Raw genomic sequence first — 22,472 nt, forward strand, 5'->3', positions numbered from 1 at the left:
AGGAACCCCTAGATAGGACAGCGGCCAATTTAGAACACTATAACCCACCTCTGCTAACAACTGCCATCACTCTCGTCAAGCATATTGATAGCTGCAATAATGCTCTTCCCCGTATTAATCTTAGGCCCAAAAACCTTCTCAAAAACATGGAGAAGACCAAATGTGCATTTGACACTTCATTTGTCATTAAATTCATATCAACTCTATTTTGTTTTTTTCCCTATATTTTTCTAATTTTGCTTAAAATTTTTTGTTTATATTATAAAACAATAACATAAGACAAACCAAAATATTTTAAAATGAACACTCAATACAATGCATTATTTGACAACCAAACACTAACACCCTATTTGGTTTGCAAAATGGATTCAGAAAGGAAAGAAATCAAGGCAGGACAAAATTAGGGTTGGAATGGAATTGTTGTGTTTGTAGTTAAACAGAATCATTGTCATAATCGCAATTTGAACTCCATTCCCGCATTTAGTATTCCCGAAAGGTAACTAGAATAGATTGAAAAAAATCCAGTTGAAAACAACTTTACTGCAAAATTATTTAGTTTTGCAATCTTTCAATTTGACTTTACTTTTCAAAATTTTCCATAAAATAAACGGTGTCTAATTTCTCCAATCTAATGTAGAGAGTTGTTGCATCTCACTTGCTGCATCCTCGGGTCATTGCCCACTGCAACCCTTGCACCTCAAAAGATCTTGAAGAAAATTGTCATAGGAGCCAACAAAAATTCCACATCAAAATGACCAAGGAGTCATAATCCCATTCTACACCAAGGCATTGACACACTCAATTAACAAAACTTATACAACTATTTACATGCTGATTAACCATCCCATGCATACAAGACAAGTGGTCATAGGCAAGCAAAATGCCCTAAACAAGCTTGGCTCGTGACATTCTCCCCTACTTATGTGGCCGATGTCCTCGTAGAATTTGATGCTATAGGTACTCTTCAACTTTGTCCACAAACACTTACAAATCTTCCGTTAACATCCAGTTGATTTCTTCATCTCCAAGGCCTTTCCACTTCACTAAGAGCTCGTGTCGCTTTTTCCTTGATCATGTGAACTTTCTGTTTGCAAGGTTGACTTCAGCTTCTCATTTATCAAGTTGCATTGTCTTTAGTGGTGGTTTGGTTGACTAACTTCTACTTGGACCCTCGGTGTCGGCATTGAATGGCTTGAGGCAGCTAACGTGTTATGTTGAATGCAATTTCATCCAAGTCGTAGGATCAACCTAATAAAAAGCCTCCCCGACTTCAACCAAGATGGGGACTCGTCCTTCGTATTTGTGTAGTCTCCTATCTCAACCCCATAGTGACCTGATTTATAAGGATGGAGCTTAACAAGCACCAAGTCACCCACGTTAAAGTGCAATGGTCTTCTCCCTTGATCGACCCACTTCTTCATCCACTTGGAAGCTTTTGCCAGGTAAGCATGGGAAAATCCATGCATTCTTTCATTCCTTGATGAAGATGAATGCTTTTAGATTCTTTCCTTTGTACGTCTCGTCTCCTATGTGAGGCAATAATGGTTACTAACTTGTAACAAGCTCAAAGGACTCTTGTTGGTTCCACATCAAGTAGTTGCACCCAATTTGTTTTACTGGCGGAGACAAAATAGCGCAAGTACTCCTCTAGTAGCCCATTGAATCTATCCATCTGTCTAAAGGTGGTAGCTCGAAGAGATGTCATGTTGTGAAATAATTCTAAAAAGTTATGTCTAGAAGTTGCCTATGAATCCCGAGTATCAAACACTAACAATGTCTTGGGGAACACCCCAATACTTCACAATATGTTTGAAAAATAATTGTATTGTCTCTTTTACCGAACAGTACTTTGGTGCGGGTATGAAAGTACTGGACTTCGAAAACCTGTCTACAATGACAAGTACAGACTCAGTGTCACCAACTCTAGGCAGACTAGTGATGAAGCCAAGTGAGACACTCTCCTATAGCCTCATTGGTACTTGAAGAAACTCCAACAACCCTACGATCTTCTCACACTCCACCATGTCTTGCTGGCAAGTGAGACAAGTTCGAGTATACTCAACCACCTCATTACATATGTGTGGCCAATAACACCTTTGCTTCAACAATGCCAATGTGTGATGCCATCCTGAATGGTCTGCCTACATGGTGTCATGACACTTTCTCAGCAGTGTCTTCCTCGTATCTTTGGCTCAAGGTACAAAGAGCAGGTTATCGTGTGTTAGTAGCAACCCATCTTCAACCAGAATTGGCTTACTTTTCCCTCTTCCATCAACCTCGTGAGGTTTTGGGCAACTGGATATTTAGAAAGATTCTCCTTAATGCACTTCATTGTCGTGGTAACCTTACTGTCAAGTGTGTTACCATTTGTAAGGCCGGAAACTCAGCCTTCCTGCTCAGTGCACTTGTGACAAGGTTCATCTACCCCACCTTGTGCTCAAATAAGAAATCAAACTCCGCCAAAAATTCTTGCCAAGAGCCCTACTTGGGTGCTAACATTGATGTGGAAAAAAGTGTCACCACGTGCAGAGGCAATGAAACACTATTAGCATCTCCTTCTCTTGAGTTGTGTACTTCAACTCTCCTTCATTAATCTTACAACTCTCATACACAATAAGATACCCATCCTGCAACAAGACACCCACAAAAAGCATAGTCTAAGGCATCTGTCTGTACCTGGAATGGTTTCATGATGTCTGGACAAGCAAGTATCGAATCTATCATCATGGCATGCTTCAAGTTGTCAAAGGCTCCTAGCCACTTCTCTATCTGGTTTCACCTATGGCCTTTCTTCAATAGTTTTTTCAACAGGACCGTTCACCTTGACTACCCCACCATGAACTTACGGTGATAGTTGGCGGATTCAAGAAAGGGAAAAAACTCCTACACTATTTGATACGGAACCCCAAGAATAAACGTCCGGAGACCCCAAATCAAATTTATCAAAACCCCAAACCCAAAATAAGATTCGACATGGTATAGGATCCTTGACCTATTACTTCACGTGAAGCACAAACCAAGAATATCAAATTAATGGATGAACGCCACAAAGGTAGCACCTTTGATAAATTCGGTGAAAGTTCAATGAAGAACTTGAAGAGAAATAAAACTCACTTATAATTGTATTCAGCAAAAATAATCCTCCTTTAATACAATAGAGAGTTGACTACTAATAGAAAATAAAAGAAACCCATGACATCAGTTCGGCCAATAAAAATAAACTATGACATCAATCTGGCCAATAAAATAAACCCACATAACCTTAAGCATGCCATGTCATTTAATGAAACATGTGCAAGTCACATGTCATGTGTCATTTAATGAAACATGTGCAAGTCACATGCCATGTGTCATGTCATTTAATGAAACATGTGCGAGTCACATGTCATGCTTAATCGACACAATTGGCCCACTATTTAATCCATAAAAATTCCCCAAACAGCCCTTATTGGCTTAAGGTTCCAGCTTCACACGCCTTTAGACAATTTAGCATCTTAGGCTCTTCAAGAAAGTCTTTTTCTTTAGTGTCCATGGCCCTCATTAACTCTTGCTCAAGCAACTTCTCGATTAGTCCTTGCATAGCCTCCTTGACCTTCTTGGCCCTAGCTCTTGTGATGGGTCCGCTTGGCACGTGCAGATCATCGTGTGCAATCGGAGCTTGTGGGTTCATATCATTCCCCCTCTTCAAAAAGATTCGTCCTCAAATCATCACCTACATCAAAAAAGGATAAATCAGAAACATTGAAAGTTGCATTGACCTTATACTCACTCAGTAGATCCAACTTGTACACAGTATCATTGATCCTTTCTACCACTTGAAAAGGTCCATCACCCCTCGGGTGTAGCTTTGTTTTCCTTTTAGTAGGAAACCTCTCTTTTCTCATATGCACCCATACCCAATCTCCCGATTCAAAAGTAACGAACTTGCGCCCCTTATTAGCTTGAGATGAATATTGTCAGTTCTTCTTTTCAATGTGCTGTCGTGCTTGTTCATGGATCCTCTTCACTAAGTCACCCTTGTGTCGTCCGTCTAAGCTAGCTATCTCATTCACAGGTAGCGGCATCAAATCCAATGGAGTCAAAGGATTAAAACCCTAAACAATTTCAAATGGAGAAAAATTAGTAGAAGCATGCACAGTTCTATTATAAGCAAACTCAACAAGTGGTATGCATTCTTCCCATGATTTTAAATTCCCTTGAATGACCGCACGCAATAAGGTTGCTAAAGTCCGATTAACTACTTCGGTTTGACCGTCGGTTTGAGGATGACAAGTAGTAGAAAACAATAGCTTAGTTCCTAATTTTCCCCATAAAACCTTCCAAAAGTAGCTAAGGAATTTAACATCCCTATCACTCACAATTGTCCTAGGAATGCCATGCAATCGCACAATGTCCCTAAAAAATAAATTGGCTATATTTGTGGCATCATCAGTTTTATGCAAAGGAATAAAATGTGCCATTTTAGAAAATCTATCAACCACCAAAAATATAGAGTCCCTACCCCCTTTGGACCTAGGCAAACCTAATATGAAATCCATTGAAATGTCTACCCAAGGTTCACTAGGTACAGGCAAAGGAGTATAAAGGCCATGAGGTAAGACCTTAGACTTAGCTTGTTTGCATGAAATGCATCTAGAACACACTCTCTCTATATCTCTACGCATATGTGGCCAAAAGAAGTGTTCATGCAGAATATCTAAAGTCTTTTGTACCCCAAAATGTCCCATCAAACCCCCGCTATGTGACTCTCGCACAAGCAATTCTCTTAGGGAGCAATTAGGCACACAAAGTCTATTCTCCCTAAACAAATATCCATCATTCCTATAGAATTTATGAAACGCAACTTTATCACATGCCTCATACACATTAGCAAAATCAGAATCTTTAGCATATAAATCCTTCATGTACTCAAAACCCAATAGCTTAGTGCTAAGTGTAGTAATTAAGGCATACCTGCAAGAAAGCGCATCAGCCACGACATTTTCTTTCCCCTGCTTGTACTGAATGACATATGGGAAGGTTTCGATGAACTCTACCCATTTGGCATGGCGGCGATTTAGCTTACCTAGCCCCTTCAAATGCTTTATTGATTCATGATCAGTGTGGATCACAAATTGTTTAAGCCACAAGTAGTGTTGCCACGTCTTCAATGCCCTCACCAAGGCATACAGTTCTTTATCATACGTGGAGTAGTTCACTGCTGCCCCATTGACCTTTTCACTAAAATATGCAATGGGACGCTTATCCTGAATCAAAACAGCTCCAATACCAAGCCCGGAGGCATCACATTCAATCTCAAAAAGTTTTAGTGAAATCAGGTAAAAGCAACAATGGAGCAGAACATAACCTATCTTTAAGCATTTTAAAGGAATGTTCTTGTGTAGTACCCCATTTAAACCCCACGTTCTTTTTTATTACTTCAGTTAAAGGTGCAGCAATGGTGCTAAAATCTCTCACAAACCGCCTATAAAAACTAGCCAACCCATGAAAACTACGTACATCAGTCGCAGATTTTAGTGTTGGCCAATCTTTTATTGCTTTCACTTTTTCCTCATCCACTTCTACGCCTTTAGCACTCACCATATAACCCAAGAAAAGAACCTTTTCCATGCAGAAATCACATTTCTTTAGGTTAGCAAACAATTTTTCTTTTTTAAGAACATCTAGTACACCTTTCAAATGATTCAAGTGATCATCAAGATTCTTGCTATACACTGGGATGTCGTCAAAGTAGACAACAACAAATCTGCCTATAAATGCACGCAACACATGATTCATCAAGCGCATGAAAGTACTAGGTGCATTGGTCAGACCAAAGGGCATAACCATCCATTCATGCAAACCGTACTTTGTCTTAAATGCAGTTTTCCATTCATCACCCGGTTTCATTCTTATTTGATGGTAGCCACTTTTTAAATCAATTTTAGAAAAGATGCAAGAGTCATGCAGTTCATCTAACATGTCATCTAGTCTAGGGATAGGATGACGATACTTTACAGTGATTTTATTGATGGCTCTACAGTCGACGCACATCCTCCATGATCCATCTTTCTTCGGTTCCAGTAGCACGAGTACCGCACACGGACTCATGCTCTCCCTCACATGCCCTTTGGCAAGCAGCTCCTCAACTTGTCTTTGAAGTTCCTTAGTTTCTTCAAGGCTGCTACTATAGGCTGGACGGTTGGGAATCGTAGCCCCGGGGATGAAGTCAATCTGATGCTCAATTCCTCTAATTGGTGGCAAACCATTGGGCACGTCCACAGGAAAGACATCTTTGTATTCCTGCAGCAAAGAAACAACAGCACTAGGCAAGGAAGAGGTGAGTTCGTTAGTGCTCAAATATGCCTCCTTGTACATGAGTACAACTAGAGGTCTTTGTGCATAAAAAGCTTTCATACACTCTTTTTCCTTTGCATACAAACTCACTTTTTCCTCTCTCATTGTTTTTCTCTCATTTTTACCACTCTTTTTTTTTTCTAATTTCAATGCTCTCTGCCTCTCCTTTTGTTTTATTCTCAGCCTCTTTTTTGTTTTTCTCATCATTTGCCCTTTTCAATCTCACTTGATCTTCATACACTTGCTTAGGAGTCAATGGTACAAGGGTCACACTCCTCCCATCTTTTAGAAAGGAATACCTATTCTTGAACCCATCATGAGTGACATGTCGATCATATTGCCATGGTCTGCCCAATAAGATGTGACTAGCATGCATAGGTACCACATCACATAAAATCTCGTCAGAATATTTTTCAATTGAAAATACAATCAGCACTTGCTTATTCACCCTAACCTCCCCACACTCATTCAACCATTGAAGTTTGTAAAGCCTAGGATATTTTATGCATTGCAACCCCAACTTCTCTACTAATGTGGTTCTAGCTACGTTAGTGCAGCTCCCTCCATCGATGATCATGCTACACACCTTATCATGGATGTAACATCGAGCATGAAATATATTCTCACGCTACTCCTCATTTTCATCTTTCACCACATGCATGTTTAAAGCTCTCCTAGTTACTAATGCCTTGCCATGGACAGCATACTCAACATCACTAGAATCTTCTAGTGAAGGCATGGACTCATGATCACTCTCATCATCATCAGTCTCAATAGTACCATCATCTCTCATAATCATTGCTCTTTTATTTGGGCATTGTGATGCAATATAGCCAGTCCCCAAACACCTAAAACACTTGGTATTTCTGTACCTACTAGATTGAGAAGCAGTTATACCTTTTTCATGGCTGCCCACTTTGTCTTTGCCTTTCTCCTTCTCTTCCTTGGATTTGGAAACAACCATTTCTTCTTTTGATTTCCCCCAATTCGGTTGCCATGTGGAACGGGAAGCCAAAGTTGTTGTAGCATGCTTGTTTCCACCCTTGTGTTTGAGTTGCCTCTCTACTTTCATTGCCATATGCACCATGTCCTCTAACTCCACATAGTGCTGCAGCTCCACTATGTTAGCAATTTCCCGGTTCAACCCACATATGAATCGTGCCATCGTAGCTTCTCTATCTTCCTCAATATTTGCCCGAATCATAGCTATCTCCATCTCCTTGTGGTAGTCCTCCACACTTTTGGTACCTTGGGTAAGGCTTTGAAGACGTTGGTGTAAGTCTCGGTAGTAGTGGTTTGGTACAAATCGCTTCCTCATCACCGCCTTCATTTCAGCCCACGTCTGGATAGGTCTTTCCATGTTTCTACGCCTACTAAGAAGAATTTGATCCCACCATACCAGTGCGTAGTCAGTGAACTCCACAGCTGCCAATTTCACCTTCTTTTCTTCGGAGTAGTTATGACACTCAAAAATGAGCTCAACCTTCCTCTCCCATTCAAGGTATACATCCGGGTTATTTTTCCCTTGAAAAGGAGGAATCTTCATTTTGATGCTTCCGATGTTTCTATCGATGTTATCTCGACCCCTTGGCTCCCATCGAGGTTGTCGCTCTTGCCTAGCACCTCGATAAGCAAATCTGCCCATACCGTCATGTTCATCATCACTTGCTTCATTGCTACCTATATCATGTTCAAATTCAGCAATCGGAGGAGTATGTGGCCTTCGCCGCCTTTCATTGGATTGCCCTCTTCTCAGTCCATCAATTGCAGCGTCTTGTCTATCCAATCTATCTCTGAACTCCCCAAAAACCGTATTAAGTCTTTCAAACTGCTGTTGAATGGCTTGCAAGGTGAAGAATGAGTCTTGTGGAGGGTTCTCATTCTCACTACCTTGGCTGGAAGTTTCAGCGCCAACCACTTTTCTACTCATAATTTCAAACCTGCAAAAAGGATATTAGAGAGAAAAAAAAATTCCCTCACTCACTCCCTTACGTGTTTACCCTCCAAACAATGACACTCAACACTCGTGTTTTTGACACAATTTTTTTTTGGCTTTTTCCCTCTGATACGCTCACACACTCGTGCCTCTTACCACTCAGGATTTCTCTTTTAGTTCTTTAATGAACTAATCCCAAACAAATCAAACGCAACTAAATCAATGAAAACAACTAAATCAAGACACGAAATAACGAAGGAAAGACAAAAGAAGTCAAGAAAACAATAATGACGCGAACGAAACAAAAAGATTTTCAATGGAACAAAATAACCAACTCGACCAAGGATATATTCAAACACAAATCAGAATAATAAGTTGCTGCCTCCTTTTTTTTCTTTTTTTTTTATGAATGCAAAATACTGCCTTTTCTTTTCTTCTTTTTTTTTTTGAATGCACAAAATGGTTTTTTTTTTTTTTTTTTTAATGTACTCTAATCGGCCTTGCTATATTTCTTGCAATTTCCAGCCACAAAAGATTCAATCTTGATGATGGACGATATTAAAGAAGAGATGGAAAATTTCGAAAACAAGAAAACAAGATAGGCAGATCGGATGATAGATGAATATGAAATAAGGATAAATGATTATAAGATAAAAGAATTTTCGAAAGCAATCAAGAAAAATAAGATAGATAGAACCTGATTTGAACCAAAGCTCTGATACCAAATGATACGGAACCCCAAGAATAAACGTCCGGAGACCCCAAATCAGATTTATCAAAACCCCAAACCCAAAATAAGATTCGACATGGTATAGGATCCTTGACCTGTTGCTTGACGTGAAGCACAAACCAAAAATATCAAATTAATAGATGAACGCCACAAAGGTAGCACCTTTGATAAGTTCGGGGAAAGTTCAATGAAGAACTTGAAGAGAAATAAACCTCACTTATAATTGTATTCAACAAAAATAATCCTCCTTTAATACAATAGAGAGTTGACTACTTATAGAAAATAAAAGAAACCCATGACATCAGTTCGGCCAATAAAAATAAGCTATGACATCAATCTGGGCAATAAAATAATCCCACATAACCTTAAGCATGCCATGTCATTTAATGAAACATGTGCAAGTCACATGCCATGTGTCATGTCATTTAATGAAACATGTGCGAGTCACATGTCATGCTTAATCGACACAATTGGCCCACTATTTAATCCATAAAAATTCCCCAAACAACCCTTATTGGCTTAAGGTTCCAGCTTCACACGCCTTTAGACAATTAAGCATCTTAGGCTCTTCAAGAAAGTCTTTTTCTTTAGTGTCCATGGCCCTCATTGACTCTTGCTCAAGCAACTTCTCGATTAGTCCTTGCATAGCCTCCTTGACCTTCTTGGCCCTAGCTCTTGTGATGGGTCCGCTTGGCACATGCAGATCATCATGTGCAATCGGAGCTTGTGGGTTCATATCACTATCATTGGGATCTTCCAATCTTGAATAGCTTTCACCTTTTCCGTATCCATGAAGATATGACCTTGCTCAATCACATGACCAAGGAATTCAATGCTTCGCAAACCAAAAGAGCACTTCTCTCTCTTCACATAAAGGAAGTTGATGCTCCACTATGTGTTCATTCACTATCTCATCGTACCTTGTACACCACCATAGCTTAGCATCACCACTAAAGTACATGCTTGCATAGATACTTCCGCCTCCTCTCAATCAATCCTTGCCATAAGGAAGTATTGTTCCATATCAAATAAGTTCCCCAGCTCCTTGGCATCATGGGCAATGCTATATGCTCTGGGCTTTGACACCTTTGTTCTTTCATACTCGATCCTCATAATGCTGAAATTTCCCATAGTACAAACCATCAAGTTCATCTTGATATTCAAATCACTTATTTGGATCTGTAAATCGTTTATTGTATCGTGAAAGTCCTCTAACATCTCCACTAAGGAACCTTGTTGATGCTTTTGTGATCCCCACAATGCATCAACACAGTCAGCAAGTTTACCCATCTCCATAGCCACATTGTTGGTTGTCTCAACCTACAACTCTACCGCCTCAAATCTATCTGTATTGGTTGGCATGGTCTTGTATCGATGCTTCACACAATCCCACTATATGAAGGCAACTGAATTCACATAGCAATTAACCAAGCTTCAATACCAACAACCATAGGCCAAACACTTCACACATTGTGAAGGGTTGTGTGCCACTAGCAAAAGCACACTTGCTTAACTAGCCAGCCAAAGCATACCACAATTTACCACAAGAAAACATTCACAATAATTGAGTGAAAAGTAAGCGAAAGTGGTAGGTAATTCATGTAAGCAAATGACTTGCACACGGTAAACATTGAAGCAATGTAATTCATTAGCAACACCTCCGTAGGAAAAGTGTGTTTAGCGAGGGTGGCAAGCAAGCTAAACACATTTACAATGCTAGTGCGTTTTACAAAATTGAAGAACACTCACCCTACCTTAAAGACCTTTATATGCAATTTTAGTTCTGACAATAGGAAACATCAAAAATACCAAGGAGTCATACTCCCATTCTACGCTAAGGCACAGATACACTGAATTAACAAAATCTATACTACTACTAACATTATAGTAATCCATTACATGCCCACAAGACAAATGATCACAGGCATGCATAATGCCCTAAACAAGCTTGGCTCGTGATATCTACGAATGCGTGGAGGGATTTTTGGCCCACCTAGTGCTTCGATGGGGCGGCGGTCACAAGCCCAATCTTCTAGCTGAGTAGCTACAGCTTAAAGAAAACATTCCATGGTGGGTTGTAGCCCTTATGGTAACGCCCACGGTGATTGCTATGATGGTCACCCCCTGCTACTTTTCTCAAGTACCCACCAAAAAAAAAAAAACAATGAGGCTGCTCTAATCACAAAACTGAAGTTACAATATTCTACAAGGGATTACTTGACTGCACAAAAGTGGGCAGATCAAAACAAGTACCACAGGCACTTAGTAAACAGCCAGGCAGTGCAGCAGCTACTGGCATTATGGCTGGCAGCAACCAGAAACAAGTGCCAGCAAGATCAAGAAATAGTCTTTGAGCACCAATCAAAACCACCATCAATTGATAAAAGATTGCAAGCAATCAATCATGAACACACAGCATCATCAAGCCATAACCAACCAGCGAACAAAATAGCAATTGTATACCAAAATCAAAGTATAGCTTACTCCACATCAGCAAATCACCACGAACACAGACAGTATCATGCTGCATAACCAAACAAAGATGAAAAGTTTCCCAAAACAACTCTAAAACCAACTAGAATATCATACTCGAGAACTAATTAGGTGAACGTAAGGGGAAAAAAAGTATCTAATAAACAACAGATAAACCCTTTGATATCATGTCGCAAAGTTAGAGATGGAAGAGAGAAGAGGAGGTGGAAAGAAAAAGAAAGCAAGAGAAAAAAGAGGCAGCTGATTCCTTGAACATTACATACAACTCAGGTGTACCTCTTATATCTGAATAATATTAAGCAAAAGACTTAAGAACAAAAATACTCCCACTCACACAACCTAATTACCAAAATAACATATTAGCTTGTAAAAATGTAAAATTCTTTTTTCTGTTATTTAATAGTCTTTTTCTTTTAAGTTCTCATCAAAATGTTTAAAAGATTAGTAAAAAGTATATACATTTAAATCTTTACCAAACAGCTTAAACTATCTAGTATTCAAGGGTTCACTTTAGTTCTAATTCCAGTTCATGACTTAGAACTGGCTATTATTCAGCATTTAATGTTTAATTTTATCAAATTCCCCCAAGAGCAATGTGAAAAAAGGTCAGTGTGAGCTAGCAAGCTTCAAACGTTCAACTAACTATGATGCAAAGGATTTAAAAAAGGGCTTCCTCATTCACGTTAGGTTTCTTCTTTGTTTTCTTTTGGTTTGTTTGTTGGTTTTTTTATGTTTTAGTACGTCATCCTATCTTAGTTTGTAGTTCCTTTTTCTTCATTCATTTCTTTTGCTATCCAAGATATCCAGGGAAAAAAACCACGCCTCATGCAAAAAATAATAGTTCCTTTCAAAAAAAACTTCACGCATTCTCTGTCACAAAAGAGAAAAGGAAAAATTAATAGAGCTCCGGGGCATGTTTCTAGAGAAAACTAATCAACAAAACATGAACAAGAAAATTGACAACAGAAAAACAATGACATATATAAGTAAATTAAGAGAAAATTAGGACGACAGTAGAACAGATACCAAGGGCATGTGCAGCAATAACACTTGGCAGGTTTTGAAGAAATATTTCTCCTTCAAGCACATCTGGAAACGCAAAACATATGAACAAGAAAAGCAGTTCACACAATCTATACAGGTTGAGAACTTAAAATATCGGCCACTCAAACAACAAAGTTAAACCTCGAGTGTAGCAAATACAGACCAAGCACACATGTGGCAACCAATAAATATGTTTACGTCATGACTCATTCAAATATTTTGAATTCCATACTGATGAAAGAACAAACAAAAGAAAATAAAGACCACAGTTCCAAAAAAGAGATTTGTATGGCATTAGATTCAGATATATATAGCTGCCCTGTCAGAGACAAGAAGAAGAAAGAATAAAAGATAGGCATAAAGGGTGTGGTTACTCAGGATCAAATCCTGCTTTCATTATGGTCATAAGTTTTTCACTTTTGGGGCTACAGAGATTATGGATCTGGACAGGCGATATGGAAAAGGCTAATCCTTGTAGTGTGTAATTTGTTGCCTTTATACAGTAAAATAAGTTTCATCACTCATTGCACTCATATCTTTATTTTCTAATCACCCATTTATCATGTTCAAATGGAATCTTGCAGTAGTGGCCGGTGCATGCTCTCAAAATTAAAAGGCCAATATCATATAATAAGCCTACTAATTTAGTATTTCTTTAATGTCAAATCTCAATCTCCAATTTGCATTAGTTTTTTATTCTTCTTCTTCTCATTTTATCTTGCCTGAAAACTTGTCATATGTTATTCTGGTATTCTAATGCATTTATAGCAATGGAAGGAGAGATTTCTGACAATACTGAGATTGAGCAAAGCACGGGAAGTAGTTCAAAAAGTGCTCGCAAATGCACTTCTCAAGTTTGGGATGAATTTGAAAAGTTGCAGTTGCTATAGATGGAACTCAGCATGCTAGATGTAGGCACTGTGGGCAAACATATATGGTGACTAGTGGTTATGGAACAAAGAACTTGCTACATCACATAGATAGTTGTCCAAGAAAGGAAATGGGAGATTCTAGGGGAGTCATGAGGCCCATAGATCAGGAAATATATTGTGAGAAGTCAGCTTTAGCCATTGTAGACATAGATACCCATATTCTTATGTTGAGCATGAGGGATATCCATTGTATCTACATTTAGATGTTCAGCTTATTTAGAGTAACACAACTAAATCTGATGTGGTGAAATTTTATAGAAGAGAGAGCGAGAGAAATTTAAGCATGATTTCCAAGATTGGATAAATGGAGTCTCATGTGAGCATTTTTACTTCTTCATTTCATTTTTATGTGATATGTGTTTACCTTATGCATTTGATATATTTTCATTGTTTCCAATTTAGCTGTTGAGGAGGATGACTCTTTCGTTGAAGACTTCCCCAAAGTGAATGTAATTGCTTCTGGAACTCAAAATCATTAGGTGAAAAATCTATTGCCCTGTTTTCAGCATTTTATGACCGCATACGTGCTATTTTGAGCATTTTAAAGTTCTTTTGTGAACATGACCGAACACATCTTTTTTGCAGACTATGCAGTTCCGGGTTCATTTTGAGATCATAGACTATCCAAATTGACATGCAGATGTCATGGACAAATTTTTCTGTTAAGTATTGATGATAGATTATCCAAATTGTTCTTTTCAAATTGGCAACGAAATAGTTTTGACAATAGGTTGTGGATTGTTATCAGTTAATTGGTCTTGTGAAGCTGTAAGAATGAATTTGATGATTCTATTGTCATTTTCCTAGTTCACTTGTGGGCTGGGCTGGGTGTTTTGATGATTTTGTTTTGACAACAGGTTGTGGTAATATTATTAGCTGCGCTGGGTTGTGTATGCTTGCATATGTCGTTGTGCAGGTTACAGCCATAAAATTGGCTGGTTTTGGTAATTACCGTTTCTGGTTGTGATGACATTAGTTTCAACTTGATGTAGGTGTTTACCTTCATGATCCAACTGCCTTTCTTGCAGCTGTTAATCGTTCACTGATCACTAACACAGCCATAATTCTGCTTGATTTCTAATTTTCTATGCATCTAAAATGTCAAGCTTATTGCGTAATGTTCTACTTAATAGCCAAAATGACTAGGATGGTAACGAGAAGACATAATAAAAGACAATCAGATGAATTTCATGTCAATAATAGCCAAAATGACTAGGATGGTAACGAGAAGACATAATAAAAGACAATCAGATGAATTTCATGTCAATGTATTCAATCTCCTTGTTCCCATGCTGGGTGTTTCATGTCAATGCATACAATTTCACATTTGAATTTCATCATATTTTGCCAAACAGCATATGAATTTGCTGTTTATTTATTGATTGTAATCTGATTTCATTGCATGAAATATCTTCAAAACCAAGATCTTAGCCGGTGCAGAAGTGCTGCAATCAAAAATTATTGAGCTGAACACTGATGATCCCAAACTGGAAGAAATTTGCAGCAATTGAAGAATGAGTAATGACATTAATCTTTTGTTATTCACTAATAAAGACAGCATGCTGTATCATTTCAATCTTAAATCTGCTTTCAATAATCTTTTAAGAGATGTAGACAGATAGTTGGAGCCCTCATTTCCTCTGATTATCTTCTTTTTGTTACTGACATGTTTACTTATTCAAAACAATCAGGCTTTTCGAGGTCTCTGAGTGGTGTAATAAGCCTACAGTTAAGGTAGCAGTCACAGTTGATACTTCAGCAGTTGTCAAACTGGTTTTGAAAAAATAATGGTCTTGTAGACTCCACTCGATATGAGGCCCTTGTTGTGTCGGTTCTCAACAATATGGTTCAAAAGCTTGCTCTACATTGCACCAGTGTTTGTGCATTTTTAATCACCTAAAAACTTAAACAGGGTTTAATTTTTCTTGTAATTGTGAATTTGTGTTCTCTGTGAATGTAACAGTTCACCCTAAGCCCAATGTGGAGGTATTATGGGTTGGTTGTGATCATTTTTTGGAAGAGAGAGAGAAAGAGAGAGAAAGAGGTCATTTTTTACAATTATAAGGTAAAATGAGTCATTTTCTACGATTATAAGCGTAAATGAGTCAAAATAAGTCTACATGAAGGTTATATAAGTATATTACAAGATGTAAAGTAAAACAAAGATTATTTCTATTTTTTAAAATCAAATGGGTAAATGGGTTGACCCATGTTTAAATAGGTATGGGTCATAAATGGGTTAAATATATAATATAAATGGGTCATAAATGGGTAAATTGGTCACAAATGACACAACACATTTTGACCCTACCCATCTTGACCCATATCCACCCACTAAACACTCCTAGGTCAGTGGCAGCAGAATTGATAACCCGAGGACTAGTAGAAAGGATACCAGATGACATACAGACTATAGGTTTACCTTTCTGGGCAAAAGACGCAATGTGATAAGGTGCTTGTTGAGACAATTGGTAGAATAGAAACCTTGAATACTCCTACTCTGATATAGTCACAGTACGTGGTTCATTCAAACAAGTGATTAACAAAGGAACCATACTTTTGGTATTTGCAAACTCCATCCCAACATTCACAAACTCAGACCAATGACCATAAGATTAATTGTTGGAACAATAGGAACAACCACGAACAAGGTGACCAACCATGAACAAGTCACAAATAAATCAGTAAAAGGCCGCCACAGCACCAAGAAACCCACACACAGCCCCAAGAAAGCGACTCACAGCACTGGAGCAATTGGAGAAGTGAACCACTGAAACTACCATGGAGAAATCACCAACTAACTTACATAACACTGCCACAGCCTCGCAAAAACAACTTATCAGCACCGCCACTGCTCCAAGAAAGTCACCAATGACTGTTACTAACACTGAACAACAACTAACAAATTACCACAAGTGCATGGTCACAACAAGGATTAGATCTTTGAGCAAAACACATGTCCAACAGCTTGATATTTTGATATATGGAAGGAATTAGAACATTGAATCAAAAAACACAGCAAATCCCACTCTTTCAGACCCAAAAAACTCAATAACCATTGATAAACTGCTTCAGAAGCATCTAACAACCATTCCGTGGGTGCTGCACATGAGCAATTAAAAAAGGAAAGATCTTTGGGCAAAAACATTATGAAAAACTCCAATAACATGTTAATAGAGGAATTGGATCACTCCTGGATCATTTCAGGGCAAAACCATGCCTGAAAGTGGCTTCATATGCTGGTGCGTGGGGTCAACCCTGGCAGCCTTCGTCCGGCGCATGAGGGCACGTCGGACACTGCCTGGAGGTGGGATTTCAGTGGGGGGCAGATTGGCAGTGTCTGTGGGTGACTATGGTGTTGGTTTTGACAAATCTATAGTGGATTTGATGTTCTCAAACTGGCAGTGTCGCCCAGAAAGTTCCAGCAACTGGTCTGACTTTCTGCTGCTGCTGGCTGTTTTCTAGGGTTATAGAATCACTGAAAAATCTTCTATGATGATAGTCATGCAGCAGATTTTGGGTTTTAGGCTTCAGTTTTGATGGTGGTGGTAACAAACACTTACAGTTTAGGTTTCAGAATCATGCTCTGATACTATGTTGAATAATTGGGTAAAATGGAAGACCTGAACTCAATGATAGGTCTCTCCCTTTATTTATAATATATGTCAAGTGGAATAGGAATGACCATAATACCCTTACTAACTCACACTTATTACAAACCAAACTCTAACAATTAATAATAATGCTAAATGATTAAATAACCATTAACAAACATATTTGCAATAAATTTTCTTTTTTACAAAAAAAAAAAAGAAAAGATTTCATTTACAAGATAAGAACTCTCAGAGGAGAATAAGACTTCTCCTATCAAAATTCTGGAATAAACCAAAAGAAATAAACTAAGAAACAAAGAAAGACTAGGAAAAATCAGAGCAAAGATTCCTCCAATCTCGCTCAATGTTCGAAAAAATAACTCCATTAAAACATCCAAAGCCAATGCACCATAAAGAGAACAAATATTGAATCTTCCCCCATATCAGCTGCCAATTCATTTTTTCCTCTGAAAATATGTGTGCATTATGCTCCAACCACAATTCCCACAACGCTATGAAAATGTTACATTTCCAAAGTCCAACCCTCTCCTTCCTTCTTCCAAAACTCTCAAAAGAAATCGACAACATTCCCCCCACCTACACTGCTCGAACCCAATTTTCTCCCATCACACCAAATAATTTATTCCAAGTTCTCCAAGCATAATCAGTGTAAAAACAGATGAGATGCTGTTTCAGAATTCAAACAACGAAAAACACAAAAATCTGGAGATAAGGCCTTCAATGGTCTACTGACCTGCAACAAATCATTAGTATTGATCTTATTAAGCACAATCAGCCAAATGAAAGTCTAAATTTTTGGGGGAGCTTTGGCCTGCCAAATAGATGAAAAATGTAGAGGAAAACAAGATGGAATGGATAAAAAACTCAAAAAATGATTTACAAGAATACCGCCCCCAATGATCCAAAGCCTAAGACCAAGTATCCCTACCTGAAGAAAGATGGCAATTTTTCAACAACGACAACAAGGTGGAAAGTTCCGTCAGCTCTATACCATTTAAATCTTCTTAAATGAAAGTTTCAAGAAACTAGAGGGCTACCCAAATCGACAACAAAGAAAGAAATCATACTATTCTAACATGAGCTCCATTGAAAGAGATGAGGGAAAGATGTAATAGAACATCATTCCCCAACCACGGACCATTCCAAAAACGAATCCAAGAACCCCACCCCACCACAAATTTAATGTGAGGAGTGAATAAAGGATAAACTCCATGGATTTTCGGATGAACATTGCAAACTAACATTGGTATCCTTCCTCTTCTCACCCAACCCATACTATCACTCTATGACAAAGGGAATAATCTTCTAAAGGAAAGTGACATAACCATTAAGCTAAGAGGGCGATGTTTTTAAACATCAATATTCCAATACCCAGCCCTCCCTTTAATTTAGACCCCACAAACCTCTTCCTACCTCACTAAATGATCCCAAAATCCACAACTCCAAACCACAAGAAATCTCTCATAATTTTCTCAATCTTATTAGCAATCCCCACCAGAATCTTGAAAATAGAAAATATAAAGGGACACTAGATAAACAAGCTTGAATAAGGGTGATTCTACCCCCAAGGGAAAAAAGTACCCCTACCAACCGTCAAGCCTCTTGGCCACTCTTTCCACTACCAAGTTTCAAAACTATGCGCATCTAGGATTACCCCCCAAACGGACCCCTAAATAAGTCAAAGGCCAATCCAAAAGACCACACCCCACATCAAAAGATAGCTTCCTAACTCACTTAATAAAAACATTAATATTTTCTAAACCGCTTTTCCCCGTATTTATTTTAAGCTCTGACACCCTCTCAAAGACTTTTAGGATACCCAAAGTACAACTAAAAGAAGGATTATGATCATCTCGAAATAAAACAGTATCATCTGCAAACTGGAGATAAAAAACCATCACTCCCTCTCTCCCCACTTCCAACCCTTTCACCAACCCCCTATCCATAGCCCTATCCACCATTCTACTCAACACATCAGTTACTAGGACAAACAGAAAAAGAATAAGTAGATCACCTAGTCTAATAATAACTCTCAAAGCCCTAAACCAAGACTTAGGTTCCCCATTCACTACCACCGACAACCACACATTAGACAAACCACCCCTTGACCACTGGCACCAATGCTCAACCAAAACCTTTTTTCACAAAAAAATTTATCCAAAGAACTCCAACTAACTCTATCATAGGCCATCTCATGATCCAATTTAAAAATGAAAACCCCCTTCTTCCTTCTAAAATATCCTCCACCACCTTATTAGCCACCAAAATAGCACCTAGGTTGTAGATAGTCTTATCAAGCACCGCACTTAGCCTATTAGCTAGAACTTTGGTGATAATCTTATAAACACTAGAGACTAGACATATTCGCAATAATTAGACATAGCAACGGTAGAAGATAAGATTAGGGAGGGACGGGTTTAATGGTTTGGGCATTTAAAACACAGGCCAAATAGCGCACAAGTGAGGAGTGCGCTAGTTATTGTTACTAGTATAAGGAGTAGGGGTAAACCTAAAATAACATGGAATGAGATAGTGAGGAAAAGTTTAATAGCTCTTAAGCTGGCTGAGGAAAATGCCTTAAATCGTTTGAATTGACCCAAGCCCACCTAGTGAGACTTAAGACTTGTTATTGTTGTTGTTGTTGTTGTTGTTGTTGTTGTATGGAGCTGTGCAGCAATTACATGTGCTCTTTGTGCTTGAGCAATGTAGGATTCAAACAAATTGATTGTGGCTCACTTGGGTGAAAGGCCCTAACCAAAGCTAATTCCATTTTCCTGTTGGTCAGCCAAGCAGGAAATTGGAACTTAGTTGCGTAGCTATGAATGAGTGTGCTACATGAAATTAAAAGGTTTGTCATAAAGGAGATTCCATAGAATGATAATTATGTTCATGACTTTGCTGTATATAAATACATGTACAGTTGCTTTTTAAAGTGATGAAATCCAGAATGAATGAAGGTATAATAGCGACGTCCACTAAACTTGTAGTTGCTCACCCAATATATTTTAACTATTTTATATTCATTTGGACTGAAGGAAAGTCATACTTGCTCAATGCCCCTTATCAATATGTTCAGCATGACAATACAATACACATGTTTTGCTATGATGTAATTGTTATAAATATGAAATAAATTAGAGATCAAATGAATAAAATACAGCACTTAGGTTTAGAGATGGACAAGAAAAGAGAAGAAGAAAGAGAGAAAGCCCAATTTTGTGGAGCATACGTACAGCTCCTAGTCTACCCTTCTATATATTAATAATTAATAATAAAAAGACAAGAGGACGAAAAATACCCTTAATTACACCACTTAATTAAATAACACATTCTCTTCTAAGGCTCCCCCTCAAGCTGGAGGTGTATAAATATCAGCTACCCTAACCTGTTAAAACCATTAGCCAAAGCAGGCTTAAATAAAGCCTCCATTAGAACATCACCTAACAAATCACTAAGTTCACAAATGGAGTCCTCACAACCTTCTTCAACAAAGCATCCCTCACAAAATGTTAACTTCAATGTGCTTTGTCCTCTTATGAAACACTAGGTTGCTAGCAATATAAATCATAAAATGGTAGCTTGATTATCACAAATATATCAATGGGCTCCATTACCAAGAACCCCATCTCTAACATAAAAGGCTTCAAATCACAGAAGCTCCCCCACACTGAGCCAAAGCTCAGTATTTTTGCTTCAACACTAGATCTTGCTATAGTAGTTTGTTACTTGCTACACTAGGTAAAAAATTACCACCAACAAATGTACAGTAGTAGCAGACCTTTGACCATCAACACAGCCAGCCCAATCTCACAGTTCCTATTACATTTATATATATCAAATCTCTGTCTAAAGAGCCTTGAGATACTGCAGCATCCTACAAACAGCATTTCAATATGGCTATTCAGGATTTTCCATAAACTGACTCACACCCCAACAGCAAAGGATATGTCACATCTAGTGACAGTAAACCAACAGCCTATATTGACGTTTGTCGTCAAAGTTTGGTCCAACTAGTTTAGCTCCCAACATGAGTCTCAACTAGTTTAGCTCCCAAAAAATGAGTCACTTAGCAAGTCCAGGGTACATTTTTGAGATGGAATCAACCATTTCTTACACCTTACAATCTCAACACAAGAAAGAAAAGCAGAGTAACCAAGTCCTTAATTTGAATATTTTGTTTGAAGCCGCCTCTTGACATTACAATCCCACTCAGATCACTAGCAATGATGACAACATCATCAACATAAACGCTTGAGCTGCGATATCCATCTCCTTCTTGTAATCATGGTAGCACTCAACCATACTAAATTTGTCAAACAAGGCTCAAGGAGATTGCTTAAGACCATAGATGGCCTTACAAAACCAACATAACTTACTGATCTCCCCCTGAGCAACATACCCAGGAGGTTCCTCCATCCATACCTCTTCCCGCAAATCCCTATACTTTTTTTATTAGTAAAGAGAATTACACAAAACTACATCAAGGGAATGCCTCTGAAGTCCATACAACAAAAAGAAATCATCCACACTGCAAGGGGTCCAAAAAATAAGGATTAAAATAGTGTCAAGAAAAAATAGTCTGGTACGCCAGCTTGTTGTGATAGTCTTTACTGACATGTAATGGCATCACCAATCCTTCAAAAGCTTTTTTGTATCTTTCTCTCCAGACAAACCAAAAAATGGAGAGGGGAATTAGGGACAAAGCTTTCCTCCTACACTTACTAAAAGAGATACCTTTCCGAGCCCATAACTTTTCTTTCACTATTCTTCGGATGCCTTCTTGCATGGGAACAATGCCTTCTTGATTAGAGCAAAAACCTTTGGAACTCCAAATCCCCGTACAAGAAGGCAATCTTCACATCCAAGTTGTATGAGGGGCAATCCCAATTAGTTGGCAAAGAGATCAATACACGAAAAAATTTACTTGACCAAAAGGAGAGAGTCTAAAAACAATCAATACCGTATATTTGGGCATACCACTAGGCAACCAATTGAGCCTTAAGTCACTTGATAGATTTATTGGAAACCAATCAAGCCCTAAACAGAGTTTGGTGTTATTAAGCCATGCAGACAAGAATGTTATATTCATGGTACATAGTAGATGATGTACTCCACTCCTTTGTGGAGTGCCGCAGCATGAGACTTATTGGCCCAACTTGGTTTTCCATGGAGATTCTACAAACGATCAATGGTATGATTGTCCTTGTCATGATGTGCACAAGAGCGAGAGTTGCCATGACAAACTCTTCATTCTAATACTCTACCTCTGCCACAACTGCCATCCAAACCTCATCCTAGTTCTCCAACTGCAGTTAGAGGCAATGCTAACCATCGTTAAACTATCATGGGAAGAAGCTTGAGAATATGATTGAGAGTTATCCTTGGTA

The 22,472-nt window shown here is 38.4% G+C and overlaps 1 protein-coding gene across 16 annotated transcripts in view; it reads right to left on the bottom strand.

Moving 5' to 3' along the window:
- The window catches only part of LOC131149194 (rRNA (cytosine-C(5))-methyltransferase NOP2C), a 169,378-nt gene that overhangs the window by 111,460 nt on the left and 35,446 nt on the right, over window positions 1-22,472 (bottom strand). For 7 of the 16 annotated variants that reach the window (XR_009135164.1, XR_009135163.1, XM_058099419.1 and 4 more), the window contains exons 6-7: window positions 16,278-16,358; window positions 12,522-12,584 (exon numbers count right to left, since the gene is read on the bottom strand). The exons of 3 other annotated variants lie outside the window; for them this stretch is intronic. Coding sequence is in view for 8 of the 13 variants with exons in the window: in XM_058099419.1 (XP_057955402.1) it covers window positions 12,522-12,584; window positions 16,278-16,358 (144 nt within the window). In the remaining 5 variants the exon portion in view is untranslated. The remainder of the gene's footprint in view (window positions 1-12,521; window positions 12,585-16,277; window positions 16,359-22,472) is intronic. 6 more of the 16 variants (XR_009135166.1, XR_009135165.1, XR_009135168.1 and 3 more) reach the window with 1 other exon arrangement.

The sequence above is a fragment of the Malania oleifera genome, chromosome 2 (assembly GCF_029873635.1).
Source record: "Malania oleifera isolate guangnan ecotype guangnan chromosome 2, ASM2987363v1, whole genome shotgun sequence".
In the NCBI taxonomy this organism is placed as follows: Eukaryota; Viridiplantae; Streptophyta; class Magnoliopsida; order Santalales; family Ximeniaceae; genus Malania; species Malania oleifera.